Here is a 14,684-nt window from a genome sequence, read left to right on the forward strand (position 1 = left end):
ATTTTAAGATCCCGGATTAATTGATTGGTGGGTTTTTGTGGAGAGATCCGGATCTCTTCCCCAACTTTTGTTTGAAAAAGAAAATTCAAAATAACCTTTTGTATTTTAAGTAAAAAAAAAAAGGAAAGAGAAAATAACCCTTCTTTTATTTCTCGATTGAAAGCTCATTTTCCTATATTTTTTTTCTTTTTAATTTAATTGTCTTTAAACGACCTTCCCCGCTATATAATATATCTTCCTCACACACAGATGCACACACTTTTCCTCCCCATGTCCTTGTTCTAAATCTAACCCTAATTCCCAATTCCCCAATCTTCTTATTCCACCAATAACGCTCCAATCTCCGCTCCAATTTTTCGATTTTGTTTTTGCTTTTATTTTTCAATTTAATTTGTATACCTGTAATAAGAATCAGGGTTTATATTGATAATTATCCATGTATTTAGGGATTTTTGATTTTCTTGATTATCGTGTCGATAACTAGGCCTTTCGCTGTTGGTAGTATACAATTTTGGATTGATTTTTTTATTTTATTTTTATAGATGGCTGATTTGTAATCGAAGATTAGGGATTTAGGGTTAGGGTTTTGATTTCTGAGACTGTGATGGAAATGGAGAGCTCGCGTAGGCCGTTTAGCGGATCGAATGAACCAGGCTTGAAGAAGCCCCGATTGGCCGAAAACCCGAATGGCCGAGCTTTTGGGCAGAGACCTGGTGGGGGAGCTAATCCAGTGCTGTCAAGATTCAGAGTGAGTGATAGAGACACCGGGAGCGATGACCCGAATCGCGGGGGTGGGGGCTATGTGCCGCAGCCACTGCAGCATCAGGAGCTTGTGAGCCAGTACAAGACGGCGTTGGCGGAGCTCACCTTCAATTCAAAGCCAATTATTACCAATCTGACGATAATTGCTGGTGAGAACCTCCACGCAGCGAAGGCGGTGGCGGCAACTGTATGCAGCCACATTATTGAGGTGAAACTCAGCTTTACACTGTATATAGCTGTATTTGTGTTTTATATTTTTGGTTATGGCACCGGTTGTTTGAATTCGACTTGTACAATGAAAAAGAAAGGGATGGAGGTGCGAAAGGAGAACTAAAATGTGTTAGTGCTCGCTCTTACTCATGTTTTATGTTGTGCCGATAATTTAGTGAAATTTTTTGTTCCGAAAGCTTGTCCCCAGTTAAATGTTTGTTTAATTTCCTGATGCAAATAATAAAGGTTTGTGCTATGTGTGGTGATCTAGTTTTGACTGAGTGAGAATGTTTGTATTCGCCAGTGAGCCTATTGAAGTAATGAACATCCAATTTCATTCTTATTTTTCCTGTATGATACTGAGTTGAGGGGTTGGCTGGAGTTAACATTGGTCAGGCATTGCACGTGTAATCAATATGTTTTCCTGACATTCCCCCAGGTTTGACAAGTTCCACTTCATCATTTTCTGGTTGCCTGCGTGGAATTTGTTTAATCCATTGCACGCAAATGAGGCTGTATGTAGCTACATGAGAATAGTTTTGACATTCTGTGATTAAATGGGTTTTGTGGAATGAGCTGGAGCAGGTTTCAAAACCGAATGAATAAATCACATCCTTATGGTTATGGCCTACGGGTTTCACTGAAAATCTCTGCATATAGCTGTTTTATTCTTGTTACAACAACGCTTCAGCATTTGAAAGGGGAGGAAAACCACTTTCATAGCCTTACAGATGCTGCTATGTTTAGAAAATCAGCATTATATGTTGTGGTTGTATGTAAGAACCTTATTCGGATAGAGTTTTGGGGAGTTTTTAGACCTGATGGTAATGCCCTGCAAGACTTCGATGGCTGACTCTGCAGGTGCATGATCTCATATGGTTTTGCTCAGTGGTAATTATCTTGCTATACTGATCTTCTGGTGGTAATTAAAGACTGTCAGATTGACAAAACAGAGAATACATACAAACCTCAGGTTTTGTTAGAGCACTAAAGTGATGGTGCCAATTTCATTGACATCCTTACATTTGAAAGATGGAGGGCATATTTGATTTATCAGTGTGATTACCACCAAAATATACAATGTACAGTACATTTATATACACTTATATACGTCAAATAGATTTAGATGTTCGGTCTATTATTGCACTCTGGAATTGCTCTCCTTTAGGGTTCTGATAGCACACATTCCATTTCTAGCTGAGTGTATCTTCTGATTATTAGGTGCCTGGAGATGTTTCTATACATGTTATATTATCTAGGAGTGGCAGAGTGAAGGATGTCTTGTTAGTTTTCATTGTTCCCATAAGGAAATGACTCAAATCCTTGTGAGACAGAAACTAGAGTGAGAAAGCCAAGCTTTTTGAGGACACATGAGAAAACAAGTCATAAAATATGACTGTAAAAATAAATGAATGAATATCACTCGCATTATTCTAGTTACTGTATTTTCTCCTAAGAGCCTAAGTTTTGCCCCCCAATGGGATAGTTTAGAAGTGATTATACGTGCAGTTTATGTTGCTTTTGATATCTTATAAATGTGTTTGAAGAGTCTAAACTGACACAAATTCTCCTTCCCCTTCCACACTCTCTTGGGAAACATTGGTTCTAGGCCATTGGTTTATTAATTGCTTATTTGTTTAAACAATACTGGCTGCATCTAGTGTATAATATCTAATTCTAGAAAGTAATTTGCAGGTTCCTAGCGAGCAGAAGTTACCATCACTTTATCTTTTGGACAGTATTGTAAAGAATATCGGAAGGGATTATATCAAATATTTTGCTGTCAGACTCCCTGAGGTTAGATTTCTTTCTTGATTCTCAGCATGCTTTGTCTAGTTGATGGAAAGCATGCTTTTCTTTTTTTTTTGTTTTGTTTTTTTTTTTTTTGTTTTTTTTTTGTTTTTGTTTTTTTCTTTTGACATGTATTGTTCCTGATCTTCACTGCTAACCCATTACCTGGTATCTTTCAAATAAAAAAGATGTTTGTTTGCACACTACGTCCTTGCTACCCGTATTTGTCACAACTCACGGTAGACTTGATTCTTTGTTAGTTACTTGGCCAATTCTTTGCCTTTCTCTTGAACTTATAGGTGTTCTGCAAGGCATATAGGCAGGTTGAACCTCCTATACATCAAAGTATGCGACATCTTTTTGGAACATGGAAAGGAGTGTTTCCTGCTCAGACACTTCAGATGATTGAGAAAGAACTTGGATTTTCTTCTACGGCAAATGGTTCATCCACTGGAGCAGCAACATCAAGACCAGATTCGCAGTCACAGCGACAAGCACATAGCATTCATGTGAATCCCAAATATTTGGAAAGGCAACGTCTTCAGCAGCCAACTAGGGTAAGTGGAGTTCTGAAGTCAATTATGGATGTGGATTCACATCTCTTGAGTTTTGACCACCTAGTATTGATGTTCCAAGATTTAGTGGTGGATTGTTAAAAGTTATCACAAATAAATAATAACATCAGAAAACTATACTCTGATGACCTTTTTTAACACTGGAAATTAGAACTCTTATGGTAGGTTCTAAAACTTCTATGTTGCTCTTTTTATTTATTCAGGGAGTTTATTCATAGAATATTGCTCTTATAGTTTGGAGTTATGCTATATTTTCCAGAAGTATCTTGATCCTTTACCAGATGACTTGATATCTGAGAATATATGTTTTCTTCGTACAACCTTGATTTACCCACATGCTCCTTATGAAAAGATAAGTGCTTTTACTTATTTCGTTTATGCTGGTTTTTGGTATGAAGGCAAAAGGAATGGCTAGTGACTTTTCTAGGGCTATGGCAAACTCAATTGATGATGATCCTACTGTTAAAATGCATGAATGTTAAGTAAAATTTGATATTATGTGCGTATTATTGTCCTTTTTTTTTTCACAGCTCATGATAGGTAACATTTGCAGAATTTGCAGCAGTCCAATGCAGATGCACTTAGCGAGCGTGTTCATGAGAAGAACATTGATGCTGAATATGGAGAATATGAATATGGTTCTGATCTTCCCAGGAATTCAAACCCAGGAATTGGAAGAATTGGTGGGAAGATTACAGAAACACTATCCACCCAAAGAAATGGTGTTAATATCAGGCATGGACTTGCAAGTTACTCGGCGCCTAAATCTGCTAATGCTGATCCTCGCTTAAAGGCAGCACCAGGCATTGCAACTAGAAATGGTGGTGGGCTTTCTAGTAGCTGGAAGAATTCTGAGGAAGAGGAGTTCATGTGGGATGATATGAACTCAAGATTAACAGATCATGGCCCCTCAGATATTTCTAGTAACTCAAGAAAAGATCACTGGGCCTCTGATGATTCAGAGAGATTGGTAAGCTCCATTGCTTGTACTGATTGAAAAATTGGGACCTGAAGGTTGATTACCTACCGGTTCACATGTTAATTTCTCAGCCACAAAGTGTGGAGGTAGATACAAGGACAAGTTTTTTTGGATAGCTGGCTAAATCTCAGAAGAGTTTACAGTTTACACAATACTGACATAGTTACTGGGCAGATCCTGTTGGGATCAATACAATGCTTTTACTTTCACACTTATCTTAACCTCTAGGATGCACAAACTGCCTCTTACATTTAAGGATATTTTTTTTTTGAAAAAAAAATAGAAGAAAATCTTATTATTTGAAATTGCTCATATTCTCAGGGGTTTGGAGGTCATTTTCGTAAACCAAAAAGTGTAAATGATTATGCATCAACAGCTGATCCGGATACCTCTGCTGACCCTACTGAACAGAAGGACCCATCTGCTCTTGGTCACCGGATGTCATCACCTTGGACATTGCAGGACTCTATCGGTGTTGACAGGCTGACCCCTTCTGGTACTCCTGTCATTAGTTCGGTTCACTCAGATCGTTATGCTTCAAGTTTAAGTGGGCTATCGACAAGTGGAGATTTATCTGTGGCCAGGATGGGAAGTAGAGCACAAGTAGCATCTTCTCGCATTGGAGCGTCAAGTATTGGATTTAGTGCAGCATCAGGGCCTACTGGAGCTTTAGGGAAACAGCAGCAACTTCAGTCTGTGAGAGCTGCATCACCATCTGGGCAGTCACTGATGCACCAGTATTCTCCCTCACCTACATCAACAGTACAACACCCTCGTCATCATTTGCAAAGTTTAGCTGAGCAAGACCTTGCTGAGGACCCTTTGCCAATCCCAACTCCCAATGCTCGACTGGGTAGCAAAGCAAAATCACAGCCTCAAGATTTATCTTTGTCAATTCCTGCCATCCAATCAAGGCACAAATATGCCTCTCAACAACAACCAGACAGTATAGAGTCTGAATCTTTCGGTCACACTAAGAAGCCCCATGTGCTACCGGTCTCCACTTTTTCAACTCCGTCAACTGTTGGAGATTCTATACCAGATCATTCAAATGTCATTGCTGCAGAAACCTCAGGACAGTTGAGCACTAGTAGTTTGTTGGCTGCCGTTATGAAGACTGGAATTTTATCTAACAAATCAATTAGTGGTAGCCTACCGAATTTGAATCTTCGGGACATGGGACATATTCCATCACTGTCAGGTGTTCAGTCTCCCTTTCCAAGTGGACCTCCCCCTACTCAGGTTGCACTCCCAGGGTCCAAGGTTGCCTCAGCACTTACATCAGGTCGCCTTTCTGGTGATAACTCACCAGCTTCCTCAAATGTATCACAGAAGAAGGTAGGCCATCTGCCACTTTCACATAGCCAACCTCCTTCATCTCTCGAGGGTAGTGCGTCAGCAAGTTCTTCAACTGTGGTGAATAATTCCTCGGATCCAATTTCTAGCCTTTTAAGCTCCTTAGTTGCAAAGGGTTTGATATCTGCATCAAAGTCAGAGTCGCTCACTCCTGTGCCATCCCAAAAGCCGACTGAACTGCAAAGCAAGAGCCTTGGTGGACCTGCCACCAGTTTAGTGTCAGTGTCTCCAGTTTCAGTTTCAACAAGTCTTCCTGTTTCATCTCGAACTGATGATGCATCTCTCCCAGAACCTGCAGCTAAAACATCTGCTGCCTTACCTCAAATTACCAAGACAGAAATAAGAAACCTCATTGGCGTTGAGTTTAAGCCAGATAAAATCCGAGAATTCCATCCAGCCGTGATTGATGAACTTTTTAATGACCTTCCACATAAGTGTAGCATATGTGGCCTTAAGCTCAAACTTAGAGAACGACTTGAGAGACACTTGGAATGGCATGCTTCGAAAAATCCCAAAGCCAATGGTTCAGCTATGGCATCAAGGAAGTGGTATCCAAATTTAACCAGCTGGGTTGCTGGAAAAGCAGGACACCCTTTGGTACCTGAGGCCAACAATTCAATAGACGAGCCTAATGAGACGATGGACATTGACGAGCCCATGGTTCCTGCAGACGAAAACCAATGTGCATGTGTTATATGTGGTGATATTTTTGAAGATTTTTATCGTCAAGAAAGGGATGAATGGATGTTCAAAGGAGCTTCGTACATGAGTATTCCATCTGGGGCCGGTGAGATGGAAACCACAGAGGAGAGTGTTTTGAAGGGTCCCATTGTGCATGTAAATTGTACAGTGGAAAGTTCACTCTCTGATTTGGGATTGCTGAGCCATGTTAAATTGGTAAGCTCTTGTTAGTTAAGTATGGGCAAAATAATTGTCAATGTTTTGGCCCTTCTTTTATTAGTCTTCTACCATAAACTATCGATTTTAGATGTTAAGATGTTGCCTCTTACTTTTTGCAAGGAACCGGAAATTTAGCGCTCGAAGCTGAAGAGACAAAACTCCATGCATTCTGAACTTTTGAGGGAATTCCAGGTTTTAGATTAATGTGTCTTTAGATGTGAATCTTCGATACCTCTTTTTCGTGCGCCACAAAATAGTGGTGAGAGCTTTCAACTAGCTCCTCCTCTACAATTTTCTTCTTGTTTAATTCAAAGTTTTAGAGGAAAAGAAATACATCCCTTTGCCAGATAGTTTCCATCTCAATGATTTCTCTTATGTGCTTTTGATGTTTTGCTATATTTGTTCTTGTTTTTCACTTCTGTGAAGCGATTTGCGCTTGATACCATAGTCGTCGTCCGATCTTAGTGCAACAACGAAAACACCTCCGATCCTCCGAACGAAAGCATTCCAGCTTCACAATCGGCATGTGTTTGTGGCCCTTGAGGGATGCCTCTGTATCATGGTACCATTAGTGGAGCAATGTTTTTATAATTTATGTTTTCAATTTTTACTTTTTTTTTGTGGGTGTAGTTTATAGCCTTTGGAGTTGAATACTGTCTACTCTCGATGTTTGTGGAAAGATAATGGATAAATGTTACTTTACCTTCCCAAACTTTGTAGGATAGCATCTTTTCATCATATGATTTAGTGTGCCATTTTTTTGCCTTTTGTGTCGTGTTTGCTTTTTGACTCGTCTTGGGTTGAATTGGAATGGGTAAACTACTATATTGAAGGTATCTCGAAAGAAGTAATGAAAAAAATTGTATCCAACTTGAAGGTAGAAGATGAAATATTTGTTTAAAAAGTTTATCTATTCCAATGCTCCTCAAAGTTGGTGGATTAGGAGGGATTGGGGTTTTTTTTTTTTTTTTTTTCATGTCTAATCCCGTTCTAATTTCTCTCAAAATACAAAATTATTATTCTCTTATCTCAAGAATACCTTAAATATAAAATGATCCTTTACAATTCAATTCTAGACAGCAAACGAGGCATAATTGCACCCGTAAAAGGGTTAGGTTCATGTCAATACCAAAGTAGTTTTGATCAATCCTAGACAACAAACCGACGAGGCTTAATCGTAAAGGGTTATATTCTTGTCGATACACAAGGAGTTTTGATCACAAATGGTTTTGGACGTTAGAAAACAAATTAGGATGGTACTATTCAAGCACTATTTGTTAATTTTTGTTCTTTGATATCATTCAGTTCGTTTGACCTGACGATTGTAAAAAGTAAAAACCGCATAAGAAGTTAGCGTCATGTATTACGTTATGTTTCGTACATCAATCTCTTTCATGCCGACTGGTTCTGCAAGAAATTTTGTTACGGTGGTGACATGGTACGTGTGTGGAGCCTGCATGTGCCACCACATGCATGAATGATGAAGACGTTTTTCTTATTCCACATGCACTTTCTTACATCCCTCATCCCACTTTGAATGATTCTCTCTCTCAATAATTCAGTATTATTATTTGCTCAATTATTTAACGTCATGAATTCCTCTTTCTGAGAATGTGATCCTAAATTAATTATAAAAAAATTTCAATGGTAAGGATTTTGCTCCCAAAATTGTTTCTACTTTTAATTATGATCTTTCGTTAACATTTTCGTACTTCTGTTTTAATCCTCTATGCTTAAAATATAAAAAAAGTGTCTATGAAAAAAATAAAGTGCGGATATTACTTATTGACGTAATAATTATCACAATAATGAAGGAAGAAATAGTAAATGGCAACTTTGATACTATAGAGCTTGTTTGGATGTGCTTTTAAAATGACTGAAAATGCTTTTGGATGAAAATATTTTTAGAACCAATTTTTAGTAAATATGCAAGTGAATCCTGAAAAAGTACTTAAAATGCTTCTTGAAAAAGCACATAAATGATGGTTTTTGCAGAAAACACTTCAAGTGTTTTTGGAACCTAAAACAATTTCCTTTAAAAGCACTTTCAGTCATTTTAAAAGCACATCTAAATAAGTCTATATTTTCTTACACAAAAAAATAAACAACTATTTCTTATACACAACTTTTATGCGAAAATCCATCTTATTTCTTATACAACTTTGATGCGAAAATCCAAAGTCTATGGCTTATGGTTTTGGGTGTAAATATAATCCAAGTGAGCTTCAGCAATCATCCTTCTCTGCAGACACTCTTCATCATTTTCATCACATTCTTCTGCTCCCATCAGCTGTGGAAAATTAAAAAGAAAATTACCACGAACCCAACAAACAATTAATCAAAGAAGAACATCAAAATATAATAATTAACTAGCGAAAACGCAAAAAAAAAAATCATGGCTAGATTAAAACAGGTGAGGGAGGGATATATATTTATTATCTTACATTTGCAAAATCATCGGCTCCAGTTAGTGAAGCTTTGTTTTGTTGCAGAAGACGACCACGAGCAGATGATGAGCTGAAGAGAAGAAGAAAAACAAAGAGAGAAAATATGAGAAAGTTTTGGTTATTCTTCATCTGCTTGATGGGTTCTCTTCTCTATTTGGCTTTTGGCTTTTGGCTTTTGGGTGGTGAGTGTGTGTTCTGAGAAAAAAGGGAAGGAGAAGCAAAGCAGTGTATAAATAAGATGAATAAAACTAAGCCAGGGTTTCAGTCACATGGAAGGCCAAGCAAGCAGTACAAGCAGTACAGTTAATGGGGTCTACCCACTTCCTTCCCTTTGTTTGTTTATGACAAGAAATAAAATTTAGGAATTTTCTATGGTAATTCTTCTTCATACGGGAGGCTTATGTTCAAATGTTGAAATACTTCAGTAAATTTTTTCTGAGTCTTGAAAGAGTAAATTGTCGTGTGGCTTCGTCATCAATTGGTTTCTTTTAATAAAAAAATGCAAGGAAACTAGAGAAATAGTAAATTATAATAACCGTAATTGATGCCGGATTCAATTGAAATAGGGAAATTATGAATACAAGATATAAGAAATATGGAAGAGAGGGATTGAGAATGCGATTAACTATTTTTTTCTAATTAATTTTTGACATGTTTATTTACTTAGAACGGTACGAAATTATTCTAATTCTTCACTTCTCATGTGTTTTCTAAAATATTACTTCAATCAAGAATGAGTTTACTAACGTGTACAAAACAAAAAAAATATATGGCTCGCATATTACAATCCGTGATGAGTTGATATCCCTTTCTTTTGTCCTCTAAATCCCACTTCACTAATTCATGATTTCTATAATTTCAAAAGTAAATTTCATAAGTTCAATTGATTTTTTCTTTCAGATATTGTATTGCGTACTTTTTAAATTCTTATGTATTTGTAATGATATTATATACGCCTGTTTTATGTAAATGTTTTTTCATTTTTCATATATAAAGTACTTATAAAAGATAATTGTTGAACTAAATAGAAAACTTGAAGTATATAGAGCTAATGGAAGATTTGATGTAAAACCGAAAGCAGTAACATTTTAAGATTTATACCGCCTGAACAAAATAAATATAATATACACAGTACAGGTAAACCACGGTGTGGTATAGTGTGTGAGATAAAAATTCGTGTTTACTACGTGTTCGTCATTGTTATGGTCATTGCTGATGCTTCTGTGCTTTCTCTTTGGATGCACAGAAAGAAAGAGAACCGCAGGTCTTTCCACAAAGACAAAAACCGTCAACCAAGTCAACTTTTGGACTGCCTTCCCTGACATGCACGCATGCCCGACAAGCTGTTTTCCATTTGAAAATTTGCAACCTAACTTATTAACTTTGTCCCAAATTTCTACAAACCCTCCAAACACGTACGTGATTAACTATCCTTTCTAACGTTGGAGCACATATTCGACTCCTTAATTATAAGGAGTATTTTAGAAATTTTAAATCTCTACGTTTCACCCTGACGCATTAAATCTTATTGTTTCTTCATAACTCGTCATTCGTCAAATCCTTGCGTTTCCTTGTGTCTCGTTGCAGAGCAGTTTCTTTACTTTCATTTTCTGTTTACAAGAGCTATAAGAGAAAGCTAACATGGAGAGAAATGTTACAACCTTGACAAGCCTCCCTTCATATCTCTCACACTTTTATTTATCTTCGAGTCAGATTTTTGACAGAGTCACATGTGCTTGTGGAAATCCAATGGAATTTCACCACTTTGTATATAAAAATCCAAACTTTAATTGTTCAGATTCAAATACACAAAGATTGAAGATGGTGACTTTTATTAAATGTTGTAACAATTAGAGAGAGAAACTAATTATATTAGTCTGTGAAACTGAAAATTAATAAAATTTCAGTGAAGCCCTCCTCCTGCCTCTCATACCAAAGTTCCATTTGAGATTTGGTTAAATGTTGATGGGTTTATTCATATCGGGAAATTGAAAATTTCCATGAAACCCTACTCTATCTCCTACCTGTGTCTCCAGCCCCGCCCTTTACCTGCATCCGGATATCTGAACGAGGAAACCAGAGAGTGGGAGATAAAGACAAGTGTAAATTTTTGTCCACATGTCCTTGAAAGCTGTCCTCTAATTGCTCGACGAATTGCCACTCAAGGTCTGGGGTAGGGTAGCTGCTAGCGTTATGCCTTTGTATGTATTGATATGCGCATATGTCAATAGGCTCAATTAGCATATGCAGGCATCTGTCACGATGTTCGCTAAAAAATATTGACATCAATCGACATATGCTCGCTCGAAAGTTGTTGACATCTATTGACATGCATACAATATAACGCAAAATTAAAATAGTAACATTTTAAAATTCATACAGTCGAACGAAACAAATATAAAATAGACATTACAGGTACTTAGCATCAAACCCACAGTGTGGTATAGTGTGTGAGATAAGAATTTCGTTGTGTACTACGTGTATGTCATTGTTATGGTCATTGCTGATGCTTCTGATTTCTCTTTAGATGCACCGAAAGAAAGAGAAATAGCATGTCTTTTCCCACAAATACAAAAATCGTCAACCAAGTCAACTTTTGGACTGCCTTCCTTGACCTGCACGTATGCCCTACGCAGCTTTTTTCCATTTGACAATTTGCTACCCAACTTATGAACTTTGTCCCAATTTCTACAAACTCCAAATACGTACGTGATTAAGTGTCCTTTCTAATATTGGAGGATATATTTATAACACGTTCCTTGTAGATGAGTCAAACTGAGTGTTTTTTCTCATTATTTTTTAAATTGATAGAATCTATATAATGTTCACAATGTTTAATTAAATTTTTACATTTTTCACTTTGACGCGTTAAATCTTTACATTTCATCATAGCTCGTCAATTGTTTACGTTTCCTTGTGTCTCATTGTAAATGAGGCCCTTCCTTCATCTGTTAAATACCATGATTCATACCCCTTCCTTTCATTTTCTATCTATAAGAGCTATAAGAAAAAGTTGACATGGTGATAAAATGTTGAAAACCTTGACAAGCCTCCCTTCATCTCTCACACTTTTATTTCTCTTCGAGTCAGATATTTTTACGTAGTCACACGTACTTGTGAAGATACACTGGAGTTTAACCACTTTGTATATAAAAATCCAAACTTTAATTGTTCAGATCCAAATACACAGAGATTGAAGATGGTGACTTTTATTACTAGAGAGATGAACTAATTACATTAGTCTAGTGAAACTGAAAATTAATATAATTTCAGTGAAGCCCTTCTCCTGCCTCTCATACCAAAGTTCCATTTGAGATTTGGTTAAATGTTGATGGGTTTCTATCATATCGGAAAGTTGAAAATTTCCCTGAAACCCTCCTCTACCTCCTACCCTGCGTCTCCAGTCCCGCAGTTTACCTGCATCTGGATATCTGAGCGAGGAAACCCGAGAGAGAGAGAAGTTTTGTCCACATGCATGTCTTTGATAACTGCTCAACGAATTGTCTTTGTGGGCACTAAGTAAGGTAGTTGCTAGCCTCATGCATTTGTATGTGTTGCTATAACATATATATGTCAATAGGCTCACTTAGCATATGCAGGCATCTGTTACATACTCTCTCAAAAACTATTGATATCAGTCGACATGCTTGCTTGGAAGTTAATGTTGGCATTTATTCACATGTGTGCAATGACTTGGCAAGTAATCTCAAGCCTATTAAAACTTGATGAAATACCAATTTGCATGTTATTCGGTTCAAAAAATTTACACCTACTGCGCACTATTCTTACTGACTTTCCAATAGTATTTTTAGGATCCACTACTAGCCACATGTCGGTATACCCAGACATGTGAGTTGGTCTCAATACCTATTCACAGATTATATAGAATATTGACCAGGTCTGCATCTTCTAGATACTTACAAAAATTTAAGGGGAATTTTAACGAAAGATTATATTTTTACACTAAAAAGTCAATCTTGGTACTATTTACTTTACCTTTTATTTTGTCTTTATTGTTAAAACTTAAAGTTTTCAAGCCCTTTTTATCAGTTTTCTAAATTTAAAATGTGAGATCAAAACTAAAGAACAAAAATTAATGCTGGAACTGTTAATCTGTATATATCTTTATCACTTTGTCTTGAGCGTGACATAATTGAAAAATCTAGGCAATAATCTGTTAAAATATGATTTTCTAAACCTTTTGCACTTATCAAATATTTAAGTTAACAAAATTTCAACAAATTATTGGGGGGGGATTGGATTATTTAATCAGTTCCTAAATTGTCCTATTTTTTAATTTCACCTTCAATCAGCCTCTCAGTCTCGTTTCAATTAGAGCTCGACAACATGCATGAAATTAATCTCGTTTTAATTAGTGTAGACAAATTAACTTTTTGACTAGCAGTATCGTCAGATCGACATCACTAGCTACCCAGATATGCTTCTCTCTCTTTTACTAAGAGGGATCTCCTTGTTACTATTCATCGAAAGGGATTCAATTGACAAATTACGTAAACTATGAATGGCATATAATGATTTGAATTTTGTTATCACAAAAAAATTCAAAACATTGAAAATCATCTGACTTAAGTCTGACTATAGCGCAGCAATAATATCGATGATACTTTTGAAAGGCCAAAATTTCATATAGAGATCAAAGAATCAACGAGTCCAACTTCTTTCTTTTTGTCAACATGAACTTTATTAATAGAAGAAAATGTTATAGAGATAGAAACCTAGTAGCCCAACAAATTGGCATGATAAAAAATTGATATGTAACTTTCCATCGAAAGAAAGCATACACCACAACTTCTACAGATCTGATTAGGATCAGGATCCTCTCTTGAGCAAAGGTGAGGATCCTCCTGACCAAGCTCATCGGACCGTTGAACTTTTATCCAACGGCTACAAACAGAGGGTTCCTCTAAAAGTTATAATAATTGTAGCCGTTGGATAAAATTTCAAATGCCCAATGAACTTGATCAGGAGGATTCTCAACCTTTGACTAGAAAAGAATCATGATCCATCTGATTAAAGAGTAAAGATATTAAAATAATAAACAGTAAACTACAACATGACCTAAAGAGCACGAAAGTCCAATTAAAAGAAAATAGCCCGAGTGGACAACGACCACCAATATCACGTAGCAGCACTACTGTGACCACCCAGGGTATCGACCAAAGCCGCCGCCGCCACAACGAAGCAAGCTAGAGCACCGCAAACACCATTACACCATGAAGATTATTGTATAAGATTACGTAACCACACCAATCCCAAATCATGCTGAAATCCGAAACCTAACCACATGAAAACCAAAGAAAATATACGAACATCCAGCCAAGCCCCAAACCCCAAATAAAAACCGAAGAGGATGACAAAAGATTTATATGAAAACTAATAAAAAGGGTTTTGAAACTTTGAGTTTTAATGATAAAGATAAAATAAAGAGTAAAATAAATAGTATCATGATTGATTTTTTAGTGTAAAAATATGATTTTTTTGTTAAAATGAATAACACCAAAAGCTTTTCGTTAAAGTTTCTAAAATTTATTTGCTCAGTTGGTTCGAATCAACGAGTACAACTTGAAACATGCATGAATCTAATCTCCATGTGGATTTTGCTGAGTGACTTCAATAACTAGGTCACTCTTCAAAGTGTTTTAG

General features: G+C 36.7%; 1 protein-coding gene across 4 annotated transcripts; it reads left to right on the forward strand.

Annotated features, from left to right (window-relative positions):
* The first annotated feature begins 211 nt into the window (after positions 1–211).
* LOC103944297 lies at positions 212–7,285 on the forward strand. 4 transcript variants are annotated; one of them, XR_001952953.2, is made up of 7 exons: positions 213–970; positions 2,668–2,769; positions 3,063–3,320; positions 3,892–4,308; positions 4,639–6,570; positions 6,694–6,832; positions 7,000–7,285. XR_001952953.2 is itself a non-coding variant. In XM_009354721.3 (6 exons), exons 1-6 carry the CDS (start codon positions 605–607, stop codon positions 6,706–6,708), a joined length of 3,081 nt encoding a protein of 1,026 aa, XP_009352996.2. In that variant the 5' UTR covers positions 212–604; the 3' UTR covers positions 6,709–6,936. The 4 variants fall into 4 exon arrangements, 3 of the variants coding, with proteins under 3 accessions (XP_009352996.2, XP_009352997.2, XP_009352995.2); XM_009354721.3 differs by lacking the exon at positions 7,000–7,285 and having other exon boundaries at positions 212–970; positions 3,901–4,308; positions 6,694–6,936; XM_009354722.3 differs by lacking the exon at positions 7,000–7,285 and having other exon boundaries at positions 212–970; positions 3,904–4,308; positions 6,694–6,936.
* Positions 7,286–14,684: the final 7,399 nt, after the last annotated feature.

The sequence above is a fragment of a genome, unplaced genomic scaffold, assembly GCF_019419815.1.
Source record: "Pyrus x bretschneideri cultivar Hongxiangsu unplaced genomic scaffold, Pyrus_bretschneideri_v1 Contig9, whole genome shotgun sequence".
NCBI classification, from domain to species: domain Eukaryota; kingdom Viridiplantae; phylum Streptophyta; class Magnoliopsida; order Rosales; family Rosaceae; genus Pyrus; species Pyrus x bretschneideri.